At 44.9% G+C, this 27,802-nt stretch overlaps 2 protein-coding genes across 8 annotated transcripts in view; one reads left to right on the forward strand and one right to left on the reverse strand.

The window, feature by feature from the left end:
- ggps1 (geranylgeranyl diphosphate synthase 1) overlaps nt 1-19,064 on the reverse strand; it is a 118,873-nt gene extending 99,809 nt beyond the window's left edge. For 2 of the 5 annotated variants that reach the window (XM_038800562.1, XM_038800554.1), the window contains exon 1: nt 18,684-18,990. The gene's annotated coding sequence lies outside the window, so the exon portion shown is untranslated. Of the gene's footprint in view, nt 1-17,872; nt 17,960-18,059; nt 18,079-18,683 lie in introns of those variants that run through there. The other 3 variants (XM_038800556.1, XM_038800555.1, XM_038800558.1) reach the window with 3 other exon arrangements.
- Nucleotides 19,065-19,519: 455 nt separating this feature from the next.
- Nucleotides 19,520-27,802, forward strand: part of arid4b (AT-rich interaction domain 4B) — a 239,950-nt gene continuing 231,667 nt past the window's right edge. For 2 of the 3 annotated variants that reach the window (XM_038800565.1, XM_038800564.1), the window contains exons 1-2: nt 19,522-19,673; nt 20,316-20,379. In XM_038800565.1, the coding sequence (XP_038656493.1) occupies nt 20,374-20,379 (6 nt within the window). In that variant the 5' untranslated portion in view covers nt 19,522-19,673; nt 20,316-20,373. Of the gene's footprint in view, nt 19,674-20,315; nt 20,380-27,802 lie in introns of all 3 variants that reach the window. The other variant, XM_038800563.1, reaches the window with a different exon arrangement.

The following is a 27,802-nucleotide window of genomic DNA, read 5'->3' on the forward strand; positions in this document are numbered from 1 at the left end:
CAAGTTAGAATCAGAGCTTGATGGGAAATGGAATGTCAAGTTTGTGAAATATGTGTACGTGCCTTTGAGATGAATTGCTTCTGTGTTCGGCTTGGTATGGCCTGTTAACTGTCTGTGGGAACCTGTGAATGTCCGTGGGAACGAAACGCAGCCATGGGATGAGATGCTCCTTCCTTGATAAAGAATTAGAACATAGAACATAGAACAGTACAGCACAGAACAGGCCCTTCGGCCCTCGATGTTGTGCCGAGCAATGATCACCCTACTTTAAACCCATGCAACCCGTATACCCGTAACCCAACAATCCCCCCATTAACCTTACACTACGGGCAATTTAGCATGGCCAATCCACCTAACCCGCACATCTTTGGACTGTGGGAGGAAACCGGAGCACCCGGAGGAAATCCACGCACACACAGGGAGGACGTGCAGACTCCACACAGACAGTGACCCAGCCGGGAATCGAACCTGGGACCCTGGAGCTGTGAAGCATTGATGCTAACCACCATGCTACCGTGATGGCATTGATGTTAACCACCATGCTATGCTATACAACTAATGAGCTAACTGTGTGATTAATGATTGAAAGAAATAATTATATGAAGGAGGGGTTTTACAAATATATAGCTAACAGTAACTAAGAAAAGATTGCCTTCACTTGCTGTAACTTTGAAGTTACACTCGTGTCACCCCGCGGTAAATAAAAGGTTCTTTGAAGTTATCTGGTGTTTGACTGATGATTAGCTCCGGACTGAAAATTTAGAATTATCAAGTACTCTAAATTTAATTTTAAAAAGATATTGGGGGATTCAATTATGCTCATGCAGCGAGAGTGACTGCCCTTGACATCAAGGCAGCATGTGACAGTGTGGTATCAAGGAGCCCGAGCTCCTTGGAGAGAACACCTCAACCCCTCCCTGATTTCCATTGATTCCAGTTGCTAGGGTCCTTGATGTCACACTATCAAATGCTGCCTTGATGTCAGGGCAGTCACTCTCACTTAACCTCTAACATTCATTGTTCATGCTTGAAACAAAATGGTCATGAGGTCAGGAGCGGAGCGTCTCTGATGGAACCCAACCAGATAATCCGTTAGCTGGCTACTGTTGAGTAAGTGCCACGTGCTAGCACTATTGATGAACCCTTCAATCACTTTACTGATGATCAGGAATAGACATTTGAGCAGTGATTGGCAGTTTGATTTTTCCTATTGTGTCCAGTATTAGGAATGCCTGGTCAGCTCTGAACAATGGCTAAAGAGAATGAACCAGGACCATAACCTATTATAATGTTTTACGATGGTGCAGGAAGATCGATTATTTCCAGGATTGATAATATAAGAAATAGGGCTTGGTTATTTTATAACCAAACTTTATTGAAACAAAACAATACTTAAACTCTTAAAACTTTAACCCTAACAATAACAGATTACATGCCGTTTCTTAACCTTAACACACTAGCCCCCATGAAACGCTACTGTAACAGAATATGGAGCTCTCATGCCACTTTTCTCTACACCCGAGCTATGACTGTAACATTACATTCTACAGTCTCTCCTTCCTTCCCTATGTACGATATGTGTTTTCTGTATAGCATGCAAGAAACACCACATTTCATATGTGACAATAAGATATCAAATCAAAAACTTCCACAGGTAGACAAAGGCAATAACTCACTTTATGATGCAAATTTTTCTTCTGGTAGCGACATTTGTTCCGAACCCTTTTCCCAAAGCCTGCCTTGGTGCCAACCTTCATGACCTCCTCAGTCAATTCCCAAGGCCTTCTGCTCTAACTGTTCAAAACAGCATTCCATCTCTCTCGCCAAGTTCAACCAGCCCCTCTAAAGGTTTTCTGCTGGGCTTTCCAGGCTTGAACCCATTAATATTACCTTGGCTGTCTGGTTGCCCTCTCCATGCTAGTGATATGCAACTAACCTCCCACTGACAGGCAGAGAGGCAATCAGACTCTATAATGGGCTAATAGTTGGTCAGACAGGAGAGTCCCAAAGAACACCGATTCTGGGGCATCTGTATGTCCCACTAACAATTTTAGTCTGATTGGGACAATGTAACCCAGCCAGGTGTGGACGTATCCCTCGGACTCTGTGCTAGCAGGTTTCTTTCCCCCTCAGTCTGGTTAGCCCCTAAATTGCCTGCTACATTGGGGGCTCATTTCGGGACATTATTTGCTAATATCGCCCTCGTGTGACAATGGGACATCGCTGGACAATTTTCCACATTTTCGGGTATTGCAACTATATTGGAACAGCTTGGTTAAGGACGCAGCAACTTCTGGAGCACATCTTCAGGACTATTGCCAGAATGTTGTCAGGACCCATAGGCTTTTGCAGTTCAGTGCCTTCAGCCATTTATTAATATCACATGGAGTGAATTGAATTGGCTGAAGATGGAGATTACTCAACCTCTCGGCACCTCGAGCTGAAGACTGTTGCGAATGCTTCAACCTCATATTTTGCACTGATGTGCTAGTCTCCTCTATCATTGAGAATGGTGATATTTGTGAAGCCTCCTCCTCCAGTGAATTGTTTAATTGTCCATCACCATTCACAGTTGTATGTAACATAGCCGTTAGTTATGTCATTAGCTCTAATACTTGCTACTTATCCTATTCGGAAGTACTTCTGTGTTGTAGCTTCACCAGGTTCACACCTCATTTTTAGGTATGCCTCCTCTTGCTCCTTGCACTCTTCATTGAACCAGGGTTGATCCCCTGGCTAGGTGTTAATGGTAGAGTGGGGGATATGCCAGGCCATGAGGTTGCGACAGAGTATAATTCAGCTGCTGCTGATTATCAGTACCTCATGGATGCCCAGTATGGAGTTGCTAGATGTGTTTGAAGTCCATCCCATAAAATATGAGAAGAGTTCACACGGGGAAAAAAAAACATTGGGCTGAATGGACAGTTTCTAAAAATCTAATTAATGTGTAAATTCTATATAATTCAATCTTTTTAGTGCATCAGAATTGTAGGATGAGCAGGAGAAGGATTTCCGATCTTTGTTGATTCCTAAATGACACTAGTGTGCAAAGAAGATACTCCTGGTGTTACGGGTTGCTGCAGAGATGGTGGAGGAAAGAACAAAATTCCATTATGGACACATTGGCTGCACCAGCAACTTTTGACTGCTATCTCTCTGTAGCAGGTGATCTTCCCATTCCCTACACTATTTGCAATTTGTAACCAGTACACGATTTGTTTTTGAGAATAGGATTTTGGCTATACATTCAACATATTTTGAGTAATGCAACCAACAATACAATCGAAAGTAAACAAAAAGGGGATAAAATGCCGAACCTACCTTTGGACTTGAAAGACCCGCATTATTTATATAGTGCCTATTTTGACCAGCTGTCTCAAAGCAGTTCAGTCAGTGAAATGCAGTGTATATAAATACAAGTTCTGGTCCTGGGTTTTCTGATATCATGAGCTAGCTTTGAACCAATCTGTGGCACAAGTCCAATTCAGTACTCAGGGTTGAGTGTCAGTACTGCACCATGAATTCCAATTCATTGCACACCCATGACACAAGGCCTGCATTACGTGCATTTCAAACCTATGAGCAATGCACACGCCCCTTCTGCTACACAGTAACCAGATGTAGTTCTAAAACTCTCCAAAGTAACCCTTTATTTTTGCTGTATATACAGTGCCTATGCTGCATTTCACTGACCGTAAAATGCAGGTCTTGCAAGTCAAAATATAAATTAAACATTTTATTTGTTCCATTTTTATCTTATTGTTGGGCTGCACTATTGAAAATATTTTTGCCGGAGTTAGGCTTACTCCTACATTTACATAGCAGCTCTCATGGTAAAACATTTCAGGACACTTCAGATTAGTATGATCCAAACAAAATTTGACTAAGCCTCATCAAGGGCTATCAGGATAGGCTTTAAAGGTGTGTTTCAAAGAAGCAGAGAGTTGGGAGAATCTGGGAAGTTTAGGAAAGGAATTGAGTGCAAGAGCCCAAGGCAACTGAAGGCACATCCACCAGCGGTAGAAAGATTAAAGGAGGCCAGAGTTCAAGAGGCACAGTGATCTCAGAGGGATGCAAAGCTGGAGTAAGAGATTTTAAAATTGAGACAATGTAGGTCGAAAGGACAAAAGTGATGTGGTGAACAAGATATGGAGCAAGTTAGGACACAGGCATCAGGGTTTTGGATGAGCACATGGTTACTGAGGGCAGAAAACAGAAGGTGTACACAGCATAGCATTGGCTGATAGTTTGAACAGAAAAGGGCACGCACAGCACAGCAGACAGATGCGCGGCACAGTAGCACAGTGGTTAGCATTGCTGCTTCACAGCGCCAGGGTCCCAGGTTCAATTCCCTGCTGGGTCACTGTCTGTGTGGAGTCTGCACACTCTCCCAGTATGTGCGTGGGTTTCCTCTGGGTGCTCCGGTTTCCTCCCACAGTCCAAAGATGTGCAGGTTAGGTGGATTGGCCATGCTAAATTGCCCTTAGTGTCCAAAAATGTTAGGTGGGGTTACTGGGTGTGGGCTTAAGTACTTTTCCCAAGGGCCGGTGCAGACTCGATGGGCTGAACGGCCTCCTTCTGCACTGTAAATTCTATGATTCTATGATGAGCCAAAGACAGGCATTGTGATGGAGGAGGAAAGCGATGTTGGTAGAAGCGATGTGTGGTTGGAAGTTAAGCTCAACGTTAAATAGGATGTCATGTTCAATTAGATGTTCTGACCAAACCACTTTTTGCATCCCAATTTTGCCCATGCTCCTGGTGCCCAGGACAGGAATTGAAGTAACCCAAAATTTGAAACCTAGTTTAAATGTGTTAACTGAAATGGTGATCCTTCCTGTGTTGGCGACACTGAACTTTCCGAGCTCTAGAAGTGAAGATGAGGATCCAAAATTATTTGCAGGTCTCGGTGAATGCACGTGTGTTTGTGTGAGTCAAATTTTTGTGAAGGAGAGGACCAATGTATACAGCAGCAATGCTTTGTTCACTGAGCATAAATTGAAAAGTGTGCCACGGGTCAGCTTCTAGTGGCCTTGCCTCACCCTCCTTCTGTCACCTCCTAAAAATCAGCTCTACAGTCCTGTGTTTTTCACTGACAGCAGCACTTATAGGTGTCCAACATCCACCACTGGAACACTATTCCCAATCCCACCCCCTCCCAAATAACACTGCTTTACAACCTCATTCCTTGTCCTCAAGAGGCTCCAACAAAAAGGAGATGGTTTTGATTAAATCCAAAATCTTCTACTGCCAACCATTGGAATACAATTTCTAACCCCACCCACCCTTCCCAAAATAACCCAATGTTTTACAACTTCACTCCTTGCCCTTAAAGGCTCCAACAAAAAACATCAATCGTTTTTGATTAATCCAAAAGCTCTTACTCCCGTTCGATCCACCCTCTAAACAAAATGGCATGGGATATTTTATCACATTGTGCTATTTTTTTAGATTTATTTTGCAAATTTGTGACACACACCGAAAATCAGTGGGATATAAATGAACATTTGTTTTGAAGTTGCTCACTTCACACTCATTGCAAAGTAGGTAAATACACAGGTGACACTGGTCAAGGGAATTTGCATTTATTTAGGATAGTCTGCATCCACAGGATCTCTCAAGGATGTTAGTGAATGGATTACTTTTTAAAGTTATATAACTTTATGCAAGCAAAAAAAAAAATTCTGCACAGTAAACTCCAACAAATAGAAAATGAATAAGCAGTTTTGAAAGCGCTGGAGAGAAAAATGTCAGCCAGGACACAAGGAAATCTCCCTACTCTTTTATATTATTCTGGTATGGTCTCACTCAGCTGAGTGCCAGACTACATTACAAGTTTTAAACCGATAATGGGTGTGAACATTGATCTGGTTAATGATATGAAGCAAAGTGTAGGAACAATCAGGTACTTTCAAAGAAGCAGGCTGCACGGATTAACGGAGGTCTCAACTATTTAAAATCAATATTAATGACAAACTAAACACCGAGTAATATAGCAAGCTTTGTTGGCGATACAAAGCTGGTTGAGAGTGTAAGCTGTGAGGAGGCCACAAAGAGATACAAGACAGGTTACACAAGCAGGCAATAAGATGGCAGATGAAGTTGAATCTGTGCAAGGACGAGCTTATGCATTTTGGTAGAGAAGCAGAATATTTTTCAAAGCTGTGAAACTCTCAAATGTTGATGTTCAGAGGGACTTGGAGTCGCACAAGGAACAAAAGTTAGAAAGGCAAACCACATGTTTGCATATGTTGCAATGGGACTAGAGTATAAGAATAAGAAGTCTTGCTAGAACTGTACAAGACATTAGTGAGACAACAGCTGGACAGCTGTGCACAAGTTTGGTCTCCATATCCAAGCAAGTATAAAACTGCCTTGAAAATAGTGCAGCAAAGGTTCACTAGATTGGTTCCTCAGATGAGAAGGTTGTTTATGACGAGAGGCTGAGTAAATTGTACCCGAATTCCAGAGAGAAAGAATAACGAGGTGATCTCATCAAAACTTTTTTCTATAAATTTAGAGTACCCAATTATTTTTTTTCCAATTAAGGGCAATTTAGTGTGGCCAATCCACCTAACCTGCACATCTTTGGGTTGTGGGGGTGAAACCCATGCAGACACGGGGAGAATGCGCAAACTCCACAGTGACCCGGGACAAGGATCAAACCCAAGTCCTCTGCACCGTAGCAGCAGTGCTAACTACTGCACCACCCCTATCTCACTGAAACATGCAACATTCTTTAAGGGTGTGGCAAGGGGCAGAGAGGTTATTCCCTTGACTGGGGAATCCAGAACACAGGAACATAGGCTCAGGATAAGGGGCTGATCATTCGGGATCGAATTGAGGGGAAATTTCTCCACACAAACCTTATGAATCTTTGAAATTCTCAACTCCAGTTTATGATTGCTTCATCATTGAATGTATTCAAGGCTGACACAGAATTTTGAGAATCAAGGGATGTGGAGAGCAGGCAAGAAAGCGAGGCCAAAGACCAGCCATGGTCACACAGAATGATATATTGTCATCTCCTGCTTCTATTTAATATACTGTTATGTACGCACAACCCGACTTCAAACATGAATGCTGCCCATCATGAATTTAAGAGGAGAAAGCAAGATCGCTTTAAACAGAGTTCATTCTTGGGTTCATGGTGGTTATAAAGAATCAACATGGGGAGGGTGGCAGGAGATATGCGGAGGCCTCGGAGGAGGGATTGTTGTGGGAGTGGCGCAGCCTTCGGGTTGGGTTTGACTTGTTGACCACCAGAAAGGCGGAAGCTCAGGTGGAGGAAGGCACAGGGTGCGGTGTATGAATATGGGGGGAAGGCGAGCAGGATGCTGGCACACCAGCTACGTAAGCGGGATGCGGCTAGGGAGATTGGTGGAGTTAAGGATCGGGGAGGAAATGTGGTGCGAAGGGGGGTAGACATCAATGGGGTCTTCAGGGACTTCTACGAGAAACTGTATCGGTCCGAACCCCCGGTGGAGATGGGGGGGATGGGGTGCTTTTTGGTCGGCCGAGATTCCCGAGGGTGGAAGAGGGACAGGTGGAGGGGCTGGGGGCGCAAGTTGAGCTGGAGGAGCTGGTTAAAGGAATAGGGAACATGCAGTCGGGGAAGGCGCCGGGGCCGGATGGGTTCCCAGTTGAATTTTATAAGATGTATGCAGACCTGTTGGGCCCCCTGCTGGTTAGGACCTTTAATGAGGCAAGGGAGGGGGGAGCTTTGCCCCCGACATTGTCTCGGGCGCTGATCTCCCCGATTCTTAAGTGGGACAAGTAACCCCTGCAGTGTGGGTCGTACAGGCCGAGGGTAGCCACGAGGATAGAGGACTGTGTGCCGCAGATTATCCACGAGGATCAAACGGGGTTTGTGAGGGGGAGGCAGCTGAACACTAACATACGGAGGCTCTTAAATGTTATAATGATGCCGGCGGTAGAAGGGGAGGCGGAGATAGTGGTGGCACTGGACGCGGAGAAGGCCTTTGATAGGGTTGAGTGGGGGTACTTGCGGGAGGTGCTGGAAAGGTTCGGGTTTGGGGAGGGGTTTGTCAGTTGGGTGAGGCTGTTATATGAGGCTCCAATGGCGAGCGTGGCCACGAATAGGAGGAGGTCAGAGTATTTCCGGTTATACCGAGGGACGAGGCAGGGTGTCCCTTGCCCCCCCCTGCTTTTTGCGCTGGCAATTGAACCCCTGGCTATGGCGTTGAGGGAGTCGAGGAACTGGAGGGGGCTGGTGCTGGGTGGGGAGGAGCACCGAGTGTCGCTCTATGCGGATGACCTATTGTTGTATGTGGCGGACCCGGTGGGGGGATGAGGTGATGAGGATTCTCCGGGAATTTGGGGACTTTTCGGGGTACAAGCTCAACTTTGGGAAGAGCGAGCTGTTTGTTGTACACCCGGGGACCAGGAAGGGGGGATTGGTAGGCTCCCATTGAAAAGGGCGGAGAGGAGCTTTAGGTACTTGTGGGTGCAGGCAGCCAGGAGCTGGGGGCCCTGCATAAGGTTAACCTTACAAGGCTGGTGGAGCAAATGGAGGAGAAGTTTTAGAGGTGGGGCATGTTGCCGCTGTCTCTGGCGGGTAGGGTGCAGTCAGTCAAGATGACGGTGCTTCCGAGATTTCTGTTCCTGTTGCAGTGCCTCCCCATCCTTATCCCGAAGGCCTTTTTCAGACGGGTTAACAGGAGCATTACGGGGTTTGTGTGGGCACATGGGACTCCGAGGGAGAGGAGGGTGTTCTTGGAGCAGGGCAAGGATGGGGGGCTGGCGCTGCCCAACCTCTGTGGGTACTATTGGGCTGCCAATGCAGCGATGGTGCGCAAGTGGGTGATGGAGGTGGAGGGAGCAGCGTGGAAGAGGATGGAGATGGCGTCCTGTGTGGGCACGAGCCTGGAGGCGCTGGTGACGGCGCCGCTGCCGCTCCCTCCGACGAGGTATACCACGAGCCCGGTGGTGGTGGCTATCCTCAAAATTTGGGGGCAATGGAGGCGCCACAGGGGGAAGGTGGGGGCCTCGATGGGATCCCCGATACGGGGGAACCACCGGTTTGTTTCGGGGAGAATTGATGGCGGGTTCCTGAGTTGGCACAGGGCAGGTGTTAGGAGGTTGGGGGACCTGTTTATAGACGGGAAATTTGCGAGCCTGGGTGAGCTGGAGAGGAAGGTTGGGCTCCCCCCGGGGAACGCCTTTCGGTAACTGCAGGTAAGGGCGTTTGTCAGGCAGCAGGTGGCGGAGTTCCCTCTGCTGCCGCCGCGTGGGGTCCAGGACAGGGTGCTCTCGGGTGTGGGGGTTTGGATGGGGAGGATCTCGGCGGCGTACCAAGTGATGCAGGAGATGGACGAGGCCTCAGTTGAGGACATAGACATAGAACAGTACAGCACAGAACAGGCCCTTCGCCCCTCAATGTTGTGCCGAGCAATGATCACCCTACTTAAACCCACGTAACCCGTATACCCGTAACCCAACAATCCCCCCATTAACCTTACACTACGGGCAATTTAGCATGGCCAATCCACCTAACCCGCACATCTTTGGACTGTGGGAGGAAACCGGAGCACCCGGAGGAAACCCACGCACACACGGGGAGGACGTGCAGACTCCACACAGACAGTGACCCAGCCGGGAATCGAACCTGGGACCACTGGAGCTGTGAAGCATTGATGCTAACCACCATGCTACCGTGAGGCCAAAGGAGGAGTTGAAGGGTAAATGGGAGGAGGAGCTGGGTGAGGAGATTGAGGAGGGGACGTGAGCGGAAGCCCTGGGTAGGGTGAAATCCTCTTCTTGTGCAAGGCTTGGCCTCATACAGTTTAAGGTGCTGCACAGGGCTCACATGACCGGGACAAGGATGAGCCGGTTCTTTGGGAGTGAGGATAGGTGTATTAGGTGCTCTGGGTGCCCAGCAAATCATGCCCATGTGTTCTGGGCATGTCCAGCATTGGGGGTATTTTGGAAGGGCGTGGCTGGGACGTTGTCGAGGGTGGTAGGATCCAAGGTCAATCCGGGCTGGGGTCTCGCAATATTTGGGGTTGTGGAGGAGCTGGGAGCGCAGGAGGCGAAAGAGGCTGGTGTTCTGGACTTTGCGTCCCTGGTAGCCCGGCGGAGGATTCTTCTTCAGTGGAAGGACGCGAGGCCCCCAAGCGTGGAGGCCTGGGTCAACGACATGGCAAGGTTTCTCAAGCTAGAGAAGGTGAAATTTGCTCTAAGGGGATTAGCGCAGGGGTTTTTCAGGAGGTGGCAGCCATTCCTGGACTTCCTGGCAGAACGATAGAAACAGGCCAGCAGCAGCAACCCCGCGGGGGGGGGGGGGGGATGTTTTGTGTTTTGTACTAAAGGGACGGACATAGTGTAGCCACCTGGGGTGGCCACTGCCCAACACAAAATGGAAGATTGAAAGGAATGCAGGGAAAATGGACATGTTGTAAAGCAAACAGCTTGCAAAACGATTGTATATTGGGACGACTGCAGAAACCAGTTTTGACTGCTGCAGAGACCAGACAGCACTGTGAAAAGAAACCAGTTAACATACTAATGAGGCAATACCGGGTGGTCCCCAGATACAATGGAAACAAGTTAAACACAGATCGATACATTCTATGTAAGGCCAGACCCTTTGGAGCCAGAGAAGCCCAAATCAATAAGTCCCAAGAACCGCCCCATTGACTGAGGAACTGCCCCATGATTGGGGGGTTCAAACATAATCGATTGGGAAGAGACCCAATCGATTCCAAGCAGGTAAGGGAGTCCGCCCAAAGGGGCGCAGACCCCCTGGGACCTATAAAAGAAAGGTCCCACACATGGCTCAGTCTCCTGTCTCCTACTCCAGCCGTCGAGCAGCAGCCACCAACAAGTAAGTGCCTCCCAACGACCGCTACCAGAGATAGGCACTCCTGACTCCCTTTTTAATTGATACCAACCTGAAGTCTGCAGACCAGAGCAGAGCAAGAGGCCTTGTTCCCTGACCCAGCAGTTCCTTCGAGATAAGTATTAGTTGTTTAGCGGTAGGAGTACGTTTAATCCTTTTAGCGTGTGCATGGGTAGTTATTATAATTGTATTATAATAAACTCTAGTTGTTTGGACTTACTAATTAGTGTACGGTTTTATGGCTTTGAACTTCACCTTGAAGCCTGTGGCGGTGTCTTAACGGCACCTGGTGACTCCAGAGCTTAGAACAAGAAATAGAGACAAATTGAGTGTTAAGCACACTCACCCAGAACGAGCAACAATAGTTGTTCTGTGCCAACGTCGGGCATTAATTCACTTCCTCTTCTGTGTATACGCGGGGGGGGGGGGGGGGTCTGTCCTGTCTATTGAAGGGACGGCCAGATGTTTTGGGGGAATGATGGGTGTTAGTTTATCTCTTCCGCTGTGTATGCACGGGGGTGGGGGGGGGTACTGTTCTTTGTAAAAAAATAAAAAAATAAATCTGTCTTTTTGTTGTTGATATTATGCAGAAATTTGAATTAAAATTATTTTTTTAAAAAGAATCAACATGGACAAATGCAAAGTGCTGCTTCCCGGAGCCAGTGGGGGCGGTACATCTACTACACCAGTGAGGCTGAACTTGCCAATGAGGAGATTAAAAACATGACAAAGCATTTATTTGTTCACTCACCACATCCAAATCCAATGTGATGCTACATTTTACTGGAAGATTTAATGTTCAAACACCCAAATGTCACACTGAAGGCAGTATCCAAACTCAGGCACAACTTGAAACTACTGCATACACTTGTGTTTCATTACAAGGACAAGAAGGAGCGAATCAGTGCTGCGAAGAAACATTATGCCAATCGCCAGTAAAGGAGGAAAGACTTGAAAAACCAAGGCTGATATCCAAATTTACCGGTCTTAGACAGAAACTCCAATATGAAATGCTACAATGGACGAAAATCAACTCTTAATACACAGAAATGGGACAATAGCATCAGGTTTAGGTTAAAGGTCAAGGCTAGGGTAATTCCACAAAGTATTTATGTGGAGTCTGATCAATACCAAAAATGGACTAATTCGAGATCAAATGCGTGGAAGGGCATCACTCATTTGGTGACCTTGCAAAATCTAAAGTTTTGGAAAAAGGAAAAGAAAAGCTGATTAAGCTGCCAAAAGAGTAATGTGCCTTTACAGAATAAAGCACTGTTGCAAGAGCAAATTAAATACAGTAAATTCAATTGTGTAATTGTTAAAGCTCGGCCACAGGAAGTTGTTGAGCAAGACACCGATGGACCTTTTAAAACACGAGCAGCATGGTGAGCCAAGGGGAAATAGCAGAGCTGTGATTAATTTTAGATTGATTGAGCAAATAGCCCACATATACACAACAGACTGAACACCTGCTATCTCCATGATTCTAAACACAGTGCAAGGGATAACCCTGTAGAAAATGTGCAAGAAAATTGTTCAGCAACACTGAACAAATAATCGCAGCCTTTGAGAGGAGACTGGTGAGAAACAAGTGGGGGCAAGAAAGAGTTGTTTTTAAAAGCATACACGATGTAACAAATATTGCCAATGTGACAAGTAGCAGTTCGACTTCTCTTTCACGCTTGTCTCAATTCCCTTTAACAATACCTTGGAAGTTCTGCCTCCCTCATGATTCAGCATATTTACCTAACAAACAGCATGGAAGGTCCTAGATTGTTGCTTAGGCTACTGTGGGTTTGTGTCAACCAGGACAGTACAATTATCATTGCAATTAGCTTCACATCGCCAGGTGCAGGAAGGAGTAGGACAAAAAAGCGAGGCAGGGTTTCTGTTGGAAGTGCAGATGAAGGAATTGGATCCAGCTGTCAACCACAATCCCACCCAAGTCCTGTGGCTAAAGGTCACCAGAAAAACAGGTGCCTGGATGAAGATACTTGTCACCAACATGTCCAACACGAGAGATCAAACACAAGACATTTACTACTAAAACCAATAAGCAACTAGAGAAGAACTTATTTATCTAAAGAATAATTAGAATGTGCAAGTTAAGAAGAGATTAATTTAGGGCAAAGCAAAGTGAAAGAATGGTTATGAGCAGTAACAAAAATAGAACAGCCCAGGTGGGTCAAATGGCCTTTGCTGCAAATCATTCTCAATTTGTGATAGAAGAGATGCCTTATTCCCCAAGGAGGGCAATTTCTTCAATTGGAAGGGTTTGGAGCTAGGGGTCGGGAAGGGGACAGAAGTTTAGCAAAAAAATTAATTTCAGTCTCAAGTGCAGCAGCACTGATCGGTCACAGGTTTTTTTCAAATACCTGGGGAAGAGCAAGACCATCTGGAGTTTGTACTTTGTGACTGCTATTGATGCTACTCACAATCAGCTGGCATAGTAAAGTGCAGACAGCAACTAAATTCTCATTACACGGCGCTGAACCAAAATGATAACCCTGGATTGTTCCAGCTCTGGAGCACAGACTCAAGAATACTAATGAAGTGTCAATTACACATCTGCTATAATGGATGTCACCCAATTCCAACCTGTAGATCACAAGAACTAGTCTCTTTCAAATTGTACCTTTCCATTCACTCAGCTTCCAGCAGCATATTCTATAATATACACGTAGTTATAATGCTTTCTTTTATACAGGCCCTAGAAGCATTACTAGCAAATATAATGCCAATGGCAATATACGCAGCATTTTCCTTTTATACCTAATGTCAGTTTTCTTTCTGCTATCCGCTATTTAAACCAAAATGTTTAATGCCTGTAAATTCATACCAACTAGATAACACAATGCAAGAAAACACAAGCACTCTGCTCAGAAACATTGGACTATTCTTTTGTCGGTATTATGTAGATCTTCTGAAGGAAAAGATGGCACTTCCCACTGCTGGCTAGCTTTCTGAAAGGAATTACCAATTGTATAGCCTAAACATAAAAAAGGTGTGTTCTATGCCTCATGAGATTGCACCCATCAACACTACAAATTTCTGAATCACACACGACATCAGAGGCTGAATTTCTGTAGCTGATTTGATCTCACCACAAACTAGCTAGTAAGCTGATCTGCAGAGTCAAATTCTATTTATAAAATACTTACAAGTATAAAAAAAATTGACACTGAGCCACATAAGCATACACGAGGCCTGTAGAACAAAAGTTTGGTCATAGTAATGTTTAAGGACAGAACGAAAATTAGAAAGGTGTAAGGAGGGAATACCAAAAGTCCCATGACAGTTGAAGGCAAGACCACCAAAGATTAAGCAATTTGGCATTGGGATTTACAAGAGGCTAGAATTCGAAGAGCACAGAAAATTAAAATGTGTGGGGCTGAGCGGGTTATAGTGATCAAGAAGTAGCAAAGCCATAGAGCAATATGAAAACAAGGGATAAGAATTTTGAAATCAAGACTTTGCGAGAGCCAATAAAGGTCAGCGAGCAGGACATAATAAGAGGGCTAAATTATCTCAATTTTGAGAGAGGTAGAGCTACGGAGGCTGTCAGGAATATACAAATAGTGAAGTTGGATGGGGTTTTGAGGAGGAGATAAGCAAAGCAGGTGATGCTCCAGGAGGCAGAAATAGTGATTGACTAACCTGCAACTAACTTGATTATTCACACAACAGCATAATTAATTTGTGTTATTATAAGTGACATGCCTAGTGAGCAGCACCACTGGAGACTCAATTCTAAAATAAATAAATAAATTAGGTTATAGAATGAAATTCGAACTGAAGGGTGTTCTTCTAATTACACTTTATGTAAGGTTTGTAGGAAAGTACAAAGATTTTCTGCTGAACAGTAAATGTTGCTGTTCACATTAGATGTGTGTGGATGTCTCATACCTAAGCATGCAGCAAAGACAGCACAAACAAATCTTGGAAACAGCAGAAAATGTGTGATTAGTATGGCGAATGTAGAAATCCATATATTATATTTCATATTTGTGGCAGTAATGTTATTAAAAACACTGATTCAAAATACGTACAGCAGTGTGTCTATTAAAGGTGTAATTAAAGTGTCGTCAAGGGGAGGTAAGGATTGATTCCAACCACTTAGCTGGTTAGAGAAAAAGGACTTAAGAAATTGCGTTTTGATTGCTCGAGATTCCCTGGAGTGTAAATAATTTATGAGGGAGTGGTGTTCAGTCCCCGCTAAGCAGGTCATGGAACTTAATGGGATATAAATGGGAGGAGCCAGGTCTGTCAGTTGTTTTGTGGTGTGTTATAGGATTTAATGTTGAACAGCAGTTTTGCAAAACACGTTGAGCAGAGGTGTACTGGATCTGCTCTTCAAAGGAGCTGTTTTGTTAACTTTATTTGCAAGTGACATTTGAACTGTATTGGGTAGCTTAAATGGAATTAGTGGCATGTGCAGATAGTAAGTACAAGTTTTTTTAATTTTTATGTAAGGACTGTTTAACTGATAATTGTAAAACTATTTTTTTGGTGTTAATATGGTTAATCCAGTGTTAATTCTAGATATCTATTGGTCATAGTCATCACTCTTGGGTAGGTATCCTTTCCTCAGTTTTACCAATTTAAAAAAGTTGTTTGGTGCTCTCGTCCAGTGTTATGACAAAAGCTGGAGTCTAGTCCGGTATCTTTAAAAAAAAAAATACTTGTAGCTTGTATCCAATGTTAAGTATGCCATGCAAAATAATAGCAAGATTTGAAAACAGAAGACTCCAGCATAAGATGAGCAGAGAGCCTTTCGTGAACTTGAGGACAGCAAATTCAGCTTCACTTTGGTACGTTTACAAATAAATCTTGGTTGCTTTTCCAGCAAGGCTTCCAGAGTAACTTTGCGCTCAGACTCAAATTATAAGAATGGAAATAGACTGGTTAAGCAAATCAAGCTTGCTCGGACAGAAGAATTTTAACCCACTGTTAGGAAAATATTAGTTACATGCAGATGGTAGTGACCTTCTGTACAAGGTAAAGAATAACATGAAGGTGTACTGTTTTCTTAAAGTAATCAACCATTTTATGGAAAACCATAACAGGCTAGAGAGTCTCTGAGCCTCTCTTTTACAATTACTAAGAACTTCAGAGAAGCTTCGTTAGAAGCACTATAATGTCACATTGACCAGTGTTATGCCCAAGAAAGCATCTTGCCAGAAAGTGACAACATGGTCAACGATGACATGATTTTCCAGAGGATGTGAATTTACAGTCCCTGCCATCTGTAATAATTCGGGGATATACACAAAGTCAATCACTTAGATTTTAGAAGAGACCAGGCACAAGAGTTTTTGTACCAATAATAAAACTGAAGTTTCTACAAAAATATTAACAAGTCTACTTAACAAAAAAAAGACCACAATCAACAAACAATCCATTCTGGTTAGCTGTAGATGTGTGCCGGTGCAGACTCGATGGGCCGAATGGCCTCCTTCTATACTGTAAATTTTCTGATTCTGATTCAAATGGTAATTCTGTTAATTGTCTCACACTTCAAATATTTCATAATTGGTTGAAAAAAATCTTTCATATTTGACATACTTCTTCATCTAGTCACCAATGGTAAGGTCAACTGAAAACATTGAGCATCATCATTTCCATTAAACAGCAGTCCAACCCACTGTTGAACTGAGCAGAAAGTTAATAGCAGTTCCTCAGCACATGAAGGAAAACTAGTCGGTCTGCAATGAGAGAACAGCAAATTTGCTAAAGGCAACCATTGCAAAACAACCACAAAAACTTACCTTTCCTAAAGTTACAAGGACAATAATGACCCTACAAAGCAGTATCCTAAACTGGTCTTGCTCTCAAGAGTTAAATGAAATACAAATACTACAAACGGACGAGAAATAATACACTCAGTTTTTCAAAGTGTTTTGCAGGCTCCTCATTTTAGTATAAACATCTGGGGAGATACATTGGAAATGTGAATCACGACACATAGCAAAAGCACAAAAATAGTAAGTAACGCAAAGATTGTGTGTGTTTATCTGAGGGAGAAGCCCCTTCCACGATTCACTGTATTTCCCTTTCCAACAAAAGAAAGCTTAATCCACACAGATAATCTGCCAAATTTATACATTTTAAACAAAAGATGCTTCTAAACTGGTAAATACACAAAGGGTGGGCTTTGACCAGAACCAATCTTTTTCAGTAAGAAGTCTTACAACACCAGGTTAAAGTCCAACAGGTTTGTTTCGAACACTAGCTTTCGGAGCAATGCTCCATCCTCAGGTGAATGAAGAGGTATGTTCCAGAAACCTATATATAGACAAAGTCAAAGATGCCAGACAATGCTTAGACTGCGAGCATTTGCAGGTAATTACATCTTTCTAGATGCAGAGATAGGGGTAACCCCAGGTAAAAGAGATGTGAATTGACAGTTGGTAGGATTTTGCAAGCCCAGGCCAGATGGTGGGGGATGAATGTAATGCGACATGAATCCCAGGTCCCGGTTGAGGCCGCACTCATGTGTGCGGAATTTGGCTATAGGTTTCTGCTCAGCAATTCTGCGTTGTCGGGCATCCTGAAGGCCGCCTTGGAGTACGCTTACCTGGAGATCAGAGGCTGAATGCCCTTGACTGAAGTGTTCCCTGACTGGAAGGGAACATTCCTGCCTGGTGATTGTCGCGCGATGTCCATTCATTCGTTGTTGCAGCGTCTGCATGGTCTCGCCAATGTACCACGCTTCGGGACATCCTTTCCTGCAGCGTATGAGGTAGACAACATTGGGCAAGTCGCACGAGTATGTACCGCGTACTTGGTGGGTGCGTTCTCACATGTAATGGTGAATCCTAGTATAGTAGGAATGCGAGAATGATGCTCGCATTCTAAGCATTGTCTGACATCTTTGACTTTGTCTATATATAGGTTTCTGGAACATACCTCTTCATTCACCTGAGGAAGGACCAGTGTTCCGAAAGCTAGTGTTTGAAACCAACCTGTTGGACTATAATCTGGTGTTGTAAGACTTCTTACTGTGCTCACCCCAGTCCAACAGCAGCATCTCCACATCAATCTTTTTCAGACATTGGTCAACTTAGTGCATGATCTTCTACTAAAAAGTTCAGGCATCTTTTAACAAAAGGAAACACACACAAAAAAGTAAAATCAAAAGACATTTTGTTTTAGTTAGTAGAACAAAATCTGTTTAGAACAATTCTTACTACCCAACTTGAAAAGGAGTAGATGGCACAAAAGGGGCATATTCGACTTGACTAGGCCGTGGGTTCAAACCATCTTCCAGGACCAATAATCCAGACTGTCCCTCTGCCACTGTCGTACTGCATCTAAGAGAGTTCAGTTTTGGATGAGGCATTAAACAGAGACCTTGTCTAATCTTGCAGACAGAGGTCTAGGATACAATGGAATTGCTTTGAAGGAGAGTTCTGCCCCACCCAAAGAACTTGACCAGCATTTACCCCAGTCAAAGGCACACATCTGGCAACTGCCACGTTGCTGGTTTAGCTCACTGAGCTAAATTGTTGGTTTTTAAAGCAGGCCAGCAGCCCGGCTCAATTCCCGTACCAGCCTCCCCGGACAGGCGCCGGAATGTGGCGACTCGGGTCTTTTCACAGTAACTTAATTGAAGCCTACTCATGACAATAAGCGATTTTAATTTCATTTCATACTGTTTGTGGAGTCTGGCTGTGCACAAATTAATTGGTTGACTCTTGCATTGCAACAGTGACTACAATTCCAAACAAAACTTGATTGGGTGTGAAGCGTTTTGGGATATGCACAAGTTATAAAAGGCACTACACAAATGCACCTTGCCCCTCTCCCAATGAACACTTACTGTGAAGTGGCGATGACGCAGCAATTTTTTAAAAACCGGCCGCTGGATAGCACTGACTACATCCGGGTCGCCCCGCTCCCCACTTCCGCCTTCTCGAATTTTTTTCCCCTTCGATTTATTTCGCCGTGGCGAAAATAAAACGAAAAAAGCGCCCGGTCCGATTCTGCCGAAAGCTCGCCTGACAAGTTAAACGAGCGGCCGCGGGCGAACTCGCGCTTCCCGCTATTCCGGCGTGAGCCGCGGACTCGCCCCCCAGACGATTTCCCCCACCTTTAGTTCGTCGAAAAATACGCCATCCTAATAGCTGTACGCCTGCGCAGTAATCTCTTTTAAAGATGGCCGCCCTGAACAGTGCGCATGCGGTGGGGGGGTTTCCTCTTCGACCTCCCCCCCGACCCCCCCCCCCCCCCCCCAAGAGTAGGAACGGGCGTCGCCGAGCATGCCGGGAGTTGTAGTTCCTGGGGCGGCCGAGCAGAGTGAAAGCGGCTGAGATTGGGGACTACGTCTCCCGGCGGCCGCTACGCCTCTCCTCCCCCCTCCCCTCCGGAGCGGCGGGGAGGGCCAATGGCGGCGCTGGTGCTGCGGTTGCCGTGTGACGGCGGGCCAATGGGAAGGGTTGTTTGTTGCTGAGTGGGGCCGAGTGTTGTATGTGTGTGAGGAGTGTGTGTTTTTTCCTCTCGTTCTCTCCGCTCCCTGTCGCTCCCTCTGGCTGACGGGCGGCCGGCGATTGAAAGGCGGACTTGTGCGTGCCCTTGTCAGTCGGAGCAGTGTGTGTGCTGGGGTTCGGGGGCGGTTATTTCAGGCTTTGGTTGATTCCGCCGACCCCTTCCCCCCCCCCCCCCCCCCCCCCCCCAACACCCCCTCTCCCTCCTCGGCCGTCGATCGCTGTTCGGATGCCCAAGCCCAGCCGGGGCGGACATCGGGCGGGCGGCCCCGGCTTGTGAGGCTCACTCGGTTGGCATCGCCCTTTCCTCTGGCAACGTTCACACAGTGAGTGCGGAGCGGCGGTGGGGAGGGAGGGAGGGAGGGAGGGAGGAACAAGTGCTGTTGTATTGGAACAATGCGGATGGAGCCCCCACTTTAACCCCCCCACCACCGATCCTTCCATCTCCCACTCCCCTCTTCCCTCGGTCGGTGGGTGGGAGGGGGGGTTGAACCGTCGGTGCCGATGCGATCGGTGTGTAACTTTGGCTGTGTGGCTGAAATGGCGTCATTGACACAAGTGGAGAGATGTTTGTGGTGGAGAGAGAGGAGGGGGGGGGGGGGGGGGGGACGCAGCAGTCCCATCGCCCTGAGCCGCACGTTACAACCCTCGGTCCTGATCGGGGCTGGTCTCAATCCATCCGCCATTCATTTCCCTTCCCCTTCAGCTAGGTTATGAAGTGTGTCTGGGCAAGGCTGGCATTTATTTGCATGTTGAAAGCCAGGAGAAACCGTCATCGCCCACTTACAAAAGCGGATTCCGTGTTGGCATTGCCTCGGCTGCCATTCCTGATTTAGGGGGGGGGGGGGGGGCTCACACTCTCTCTACACTGGGGGGGGGGGGAAAGAGACGTCCATCACTTCTTTTTCCAAACGAATTTTTTTTTCTGTCTTCCTCCCCCACCTCTTCCCTTTTCCTTCCCTCTTTAGGTGTGAGGAGGGTGACTTTCCTCGCTTCGGTCGGCGATTTGGCACATTTCGAATCAGCATGAAGGTAACAAAAAAAAAAATCGATGTACTGTAGATTTTTCTCTGCCTTGTGTTGAAGATTAATCGCTCGGTCTTGCAGTTTAATCAAGGATCTTTTCTCTCTGGTGTCGAGTGAAGTCGCCTCCTTGGTACACCGGGATTTTTTTTCTCCCTCTGCAGATATGTATTCGGTGTAGTTGGGAGTCTGCTGCATAACAAAGCAACAGCAAATACAAACTGCTTATTTAGTGCGGCAAACATTACAGCTGGACCAGAGAGAATAGATAGCAGAGAGACGGTTTTATTCCTTTAACTTCCAATCTCCTTAAAACCAAGACAATTTGTGATGGAATGACTGCAAGGAGCAATGTGTTTTGTTTCCGCAACCTTGTAGATAGATGCCACATTAGAGTTTTAAATATTTGATTTTTTTTTCTGGATACAGGAAAAATCTCGGTTGTAGATTTTTCTGTAGGGTTTACAACGGTCAGCGTTTTAGCTGCAATCTCCTCCAGCTTCGTTTCAAACGGCTCGATAGTATTTTTTTTTGCGATTCCGCAAAACGTTTTTTTTTAAAGAGGGGAAGCTCCTCCAACGATGCAGGAAATTTCGGTTTTGTTGTGCAAACCATGTATCGAATTCACTCGAATTAACGTATTTTAAGAGCAGGCGAATCAGAGTGAATGCAAGGTCTCCGGCATGATTTGTGAAAAATGATTACTTGAGTTTAGTTTCGGTTTAGCTGAGCTTTGCAAAAAAAATGGCAGTTCGTAGCTATTGTTGTGTCCTATTAAAGTCAGCTCGTCAAGTCGGCTGTTGCATTCCATGTTTACTTCTACTCAGTGCGGTAAAGCTTGGCAGTACGTTATTCCTCAAGTCACCTTCACAAATGTTGAACTCAGTTCGTTTTTTTTGGTACTTCTGACTAATACACAAGGCAAGTTGATTGATCCATGATAATTTGAATTTAGCACACAATTATTCTTGGCTGAATCAGTGAAGGATAAATAATCCACAGCTATTTTATTCACATGAATTTATATATGGTAATGACAGTAGTAAAAATGTGGTATTTTGTCCGGGATGAAGCTTGGGCTTCTCCAGAGGAAGGGGTCCATTGCCCTTGGCTGAAACAACTGCAATGGTTTGTAGACTCGGGTGGTGTTTGTATTCGGAGAGGGGGTAAGAATGGCTTGAAGGTCAGGGTGTACTATGCTGAATTGTATTGGAGGGACTGTGCTCAGCCGCAACACTCTCCTTTCTGAAGGTTGTGGGTTCAAATCAGCTCCCACACCTATAGACCGCCTATTTGGCTATTGACACATTCATGTTAGTGGGAGCTTAATGTGGGCAATGAGCTGCTGTATTTCCTTCCTTCGGACACTTCATAAGTACTTTGGTTGTGAAATAATCTGCCAAAGGAATTTCCAGATGCTTTCTTACCTCTACCTCGGTACTATGGTAAGGGTACCTATTGGGAGCCCCAAGTTGTTTTACATTTGTAATTCTCGGGGCAAATTAACTCATCACAATCATGCCACCCTCATCAATAGGGAGGAGTTACTTACTGCAGTCCTCTCATCATGGGAGGCGCCTGAGTCTGTTCATTCCTCTGCTATCCTCTCTACCCAAAGCCTGTGGGAACAAAAAAGATAGATAGCAACACAATTGTCCAGCATGCACAAAATCCCATTTAGTGCCCCACCACCACTGTGCACTGATGTACATTCGTTCCCGTCCAGCAACATCTTGATTTAAAAATTCTCATCCTTCCTCCATAGCCTTGTCTTTCCCTATCTCTAACCTAAGTGCTACAACACTTAAATAACTCTACATTCCTCCAATTCTGGCCCCTTGTTCACCCCCAATTTTAACCGCTCTATCATTGCTGGCCATGCCTTCAGCTGGTGAGCCCGGGCATTCCCTCTGAAAATTTCTATCCCTCCCTCTCTTTATAAGATGTTCATCCAAATCATTCACCAAGCTTTTAGTCACCTGTCTTTGTATTACCGCAAGGATCAATGTCAAAGTTTGTTCGATAATGATCCTGTGAAGTATCTTGGAATCTTTACTCAGTTGAAGGCACTGTACAAATGCGATTTATTGTTCGAGGATGTTCAGAAGTACAGGAAAAGATCCAGAAAATAAGAGGGCTGACTGCCCACCAGTGTTAACAAAACAATTGAATTTTTTATATGTTTATCGTTTTCTGGGAAATACCAGGCTGCGCTCGTGATGCCGGTATTTTTAAATGAAGGTGTAAGTGAAAGAGTGTAATGTCATGTGGCCTTCAAAAGGTTTAAACCACAAAAATCATGGAATTTACAGTGCAGAAGGTGGTCATTCAGCCCATCGAGTCTGCACCAGCACATGTAAAGAGCACCCTACATTTTAAAATAAAAATAAATTTAGAGTACCTAATTAATTTTTTTCAATTAAGGGGCAGTTTAGCATAGCCAATCCTTCCTAACCTGCACATCTTTGGGTTGTGGGGGCGAAACCCACGCAAACACAGGGAGAATGTGCAAACTCCACATGGACAGTGGCCCAGAGCTGGGATCGAACCTGGGACCTCAGCGCCACCATGCTGCCGAAGAACACCCTACGCAAGGTCACGCCTCCACCCTATCCCTGTAACCCAGTAATCCAACCTAACCTTTTTGACATGATGGGGCAATTTAGTATGGCCAGTCCACCTAATCTGCATATGTTTGGCCTGTGGGAGGAAACCAGAGCACCCAGATGAAACCCACGCCGACACGGGGAGAAACTGCAAACTCCACACAGACAGTCACTCGGCTGGAATTGAACCCTGGAGCTGTTGAGGCAATGTATATACCCTTGATAGGTTTTCATGTTCGTGAAGACCCCTTCAAACAGAAAAGTCTTTTGGTTTTGAACTGGAAGGATTCTTGGTGATTTGATTGTTTAGATTATCCTGCTTGACCCATGGAGAATTTTGTGGTTAACTTCAATATTTGTTAAGAATTAAAATTGCGCCTAACGTTTCCGATGTCATTTGCGTTGGAGCATTTTTCCAGCTGCATTGATACTTTGGTTATCTTGTTCAGAGACGTATTGAAGTTAATCTGACTGCCATGGCTCACTCAGTCACACTCTGCTCCAGAGATTTGAGCAGAAAGCCCAGTCTGCCATTTCTGCGGAGGACTGCACTATGGTTTAGTCCTTCAGATACAATGTTAAACGGAGGTGCCTGTCTACTCTCTATGGATGTAAAGGATCTTTGATATTATTTGAAGTGCAGCAGAGGAGTTCCACGGTCTTGTTTATCCTTCAACTAGTATCTGGTCATGATCTCCTTGCTGTTTGTGGGTCCTTGCGAACCTTTCTTTAAAGGTAAGGGACATTAATTGGAGCCAAAGGCCATGGGCGGCATTCTGTTAGCCAACGCCAAAATCGGGAAGTGCGATTGGGTGGAATGTTCCAATGGCCAAATCGCGGCAGGTGTTGATTTGACCCCAAATCGCAATTCTCCAGCACCTCGTCAGGGGCATCAATGCGTTCCGGAACGCACGTACAGTAGACATTGTTTACATATCATTAGCGGGCCAGACCCGGTATTCTCCAGGGTCTCCCCAATTCTCCGATGGCATGGTTCACTTGTGCTTTTATAAATCATGAAACTGGCGTGGCGCTTGATGAAGGAGAGAGAAGGGCTACGGAATGTGTCCAACATCGCTATAGTTTGCTGACAGTTGTGCTGCTGGCTGGGGGCTTCTGCCAGGACCAGGGGAGAGTAATGGGGTGGATGGCCAGGAGGTGGGGTCGGGCTGGACAGGCATGGAACCTGCCATTGCAGCAGCCGGCAAGGCAGCCATGCAGCTGCGCACATCGTCCACTTCAAGCTAGTGCCACGGGTCATATATGTGTTCTCTGACCCCAGATGACCCATTAGCTGTTTGGGCGTGCTCCAGCACAACCAGTGCCATCTTGTTGGTTGGGATGAATGTGTGTGGGGAGTGTAATGTGCATGTGCGACTGCAGCTAATCAGCCTCCCGAGTGTCAATCACGGACTTGACGAATCCCGCACCATTTTGTAGAGAATAAAATCACAAGATTCCATAATTTTTAATCAAAAACATAACTTCCAAGATCAGCAAAGTAAAATAACTTACAATATCTCCTTATATCTAACATTCATGAAAGGGAAGAGTGGTGCAGTGGTAATATAATCCAGAGGTCCAGGCAAATACTCTGGGACATGGGTTCAAACCCCACCACAGTAGCTGATGGAATTTACGTTCAGTTCATAAATCTGGAATTTCATGCTCGTCTCAGTTATAGTGACTGAAATTTTCATCAATTGCCATTTTTAAAAACCCACCTGTTTCACTAATGTCCTAAAGGGAAGGAAATCTACATCATTTCCTGGTCTGGCCCATGTGTGACTCCATTGTAAGATGGTTAACTCTTAATTGCCCTCGGCAATGGCCAAGCAAGCCACACCATTCCAGGATGGATAGGGATGAGCGACAAATGCCAGCTTTGTCAGTGACGCTCACATCCCATAAAGACAAAAAAATTAACTGGCAAAATAGTCAAACACCCCACACTGCACGATAAATGAAAGAAATGACCAAAATAGATCCCATTGGTTTCTCAGCAACACATCCAGACATTGGTATCTACCAAGTTATGGAATATTGTTAAAACTGTCTTCCCTTCTGATGGTTTCCTAAGTTTTCACTTTCGAAGATCCAAGTCTCCGAAATCCCTCAAAGCTTCTCAATCAGACTGCCTCTCAATCAGACTGCTTCAACAACTGATCGCCTCCCAGAATTTCAATCTTATTTTTAATATAAATTTAAAGTACCCAATTCCAATTAAGGGGCAATTTAGCATGGCCTATCCAAATACCTTGCACGTCTTTAGGTTGTGGGGGTGAGACACGGGGAGAATGTGAAAACTCCACACACATAGCGAACCAGGGCTGGGATCAAACCCGGGTCCTTGACGTGTGAGGTCGCAGTGCTAACCACTGCATCACCATGCCGCCCCCAGGATTTCAATCTTCTCTCCTGCGACTTTGTTCCCCTGGATTCCCGAGTCTGCACGCCAACTCCAGCTCACAGGCACAACTCCAGTTTTTCAGCTATGTGTGCAGAACACTCCTGTTCCAAAGAGTTAACTTTGCTCCAACAGCCTGCAACACTGTAACCGACCTTCTGCCTTTTCGACTCTGCAGGGCTTCTCCATGCCCTAACTACTTGGAGCCTCATTTGCTCTTTTCCCTACGTTACTCCCAGTGGCTCTTTCCCCAGGCGCCACTTTCTTCCTTGGCTCCCTCTCCCCAGGTTCCCTTTACTTTTCTGGGATCTTTCCCTGTCCCAGGACTCCTCTCATTATGATGTTCATATCTTGGTTCGCACGAATGGGCTTTTGCGCCTTTTTCCGTCCCCGCGCACGGGACACTTATCCCCGGCCCAAAGATCTCTCAACAGTGAACGGAACACGTGCAGCCTCTCTATGTTTGCACAGAAACCCCGGTCCTGAACTCTTATCAGGCAAGTTCCTATTTCTTGACGCAAAAATGAAAGATCCTCTTATATTGTTGGCAGTGCCCTTTTTCTCTTGCTCCCAAATCCACACTGCCCACTTCAGTTGTTAAAATGATATTTGGGTATTGTGACAAATGATCTGTATGGCTGACAGCACTGTTCCTTGATTAACACTCTGGAAGAATGTGAATTAAAAAGAACTCTTTTCTGCTGGAAAGCTGGACTGAGCAGGCAAACCAATGCGATCGAACTGGCATTCATGTTCCAAATGAGGTACATTGGTCCAGTAACTGTAACACTGGAAACATGTGTTAACTTGACCAGCAAATGCAGAACCTGATGTAAAAAAAGAAATGCTTTTTGTTACCTCGGGACATCCCAAAGCTCGTGAAATCCTTTTTGAAGTGTAGTCAAATGCAGCCAATTTATGCACAGCAAGGTCTCAAATATACCAATATCGTAGTAAGTTGGTAGCCTTTAGTAATGTTGGTTGAGGGATAAATACTGGTCAGGACACCAGAAGACTTCTCATCTTCAAATTAGTGGCATCATTTACATCCACCCAAGATGGTAAACGGAACCTTCATTTAACATGTCACCCAAAAAGCAGCATTTCTGACAGTATGCCACTGGAATGTCAGCGTAAATTTATGTTCAAATCTCTGAAGTCAGACTTGAACCAACTGAGCTGACTGATGTAAGACCGAAAGATCCTGGCATACATGAAAATACTGCAACTGCTGGAAATTTCTGTTAAGTTTCTCATAGTCATATTGTGAAGTAGGAAACCATATGCCAATAGTTTACTTAATACTTGATTTATTTGCAAAATGCAACATTACAAATAGCTGCCTACTCCCGAACACCCAGTGTGCCAGAAGTCTCTCTGTGCTCAAAGTACTTAATCAATTCCTTCACTGTTTAATTTTACAATTAACACATTCTGCCCTTAAATGAAAACTTTGCAACACAAACAATATTTCAAAGCAAATTGGAGAGAAAAATTATTTTCGATATGCTGGATGCTACATCTACATCATTCCAACATTTAGGACCTACAATCGTCTCTGCAAGTATTCCTTTTTAGCTGATTACTTCCGTTAACCTATTTGACTAAAATTTTCATTCTAGCATCTCTTACACTAGTAAGTCACATTTCGTCATATGTTCATTATTACGTGGAACGATCATCTATATAACATTCAATGGGCACACTATTCTCAGAACCTGCATTGAATATTTGATGAGTAAAACCTTTTGAAGGCTTCGACAAAATAAAGCTGGTGTTTCCACAGCTAGAGTACTTTAACCACCCTTTTTATTTGCTTAGCTTCCCAAGGGACAATATTATTTTCACCCACCAAGAATTTTATCAAACCAGTTATACTCTAGAATGGATATGAGAAACATCACTAAAAATTACTAATTTTGCGTCCTTCTTGTCCTCCAAGGCTAGAAACTTGAGTACACATTGTCCATATTTAATTGTTAAGGTTTTATTTACCCTTAAAAACATCCTCATCCAGGGCGGCACAGTGGCATTGTGGTTAGCACTGCTGCCTCATGGTGCCGAGGACCCGGGTTCGATCCGATATTTTTTAAAAAATCCTCAGCTTGTCTTACCATAGTGCTTTGTTCCAATACATCAAAACTATCAACTGATCTTGTCAGAATTAATTTCCAATCAAACTTCTTAACTTTTTTTTGTTTAGATGGTCATCTTTCTGTGATAACCGAGCATGATTTAATTAGACATGAGAAATACTTTCTACATAAGCATTTTGATTGAAGGTTACTCCAGACCTATTCTGCATAATGTCTAAGCCTATATATTTAAAGGTCCCAGAAGTCAGACTTCCAATCTTAAACTCTTCTTTCTTTTATAAGAAATTGCTCCAATTCCACAGAACCCCCGATAGAAAATCACT

This window comes from Scyliorhinus canicula, chromosome 6, assembly GCF_902713615.1.
Source record: "Scyliorhinus canicula chromosome 6, sScyCan1.1, whole genome shotgun sequence".
NCBI classification, from domain to species: Eukaryota; Metazoa; Chordata; class Chondrichthyes; order Carcharhiniformes; family Scyliorhinidae; genus Scyliorhinus; species Scyliorhinus canicula.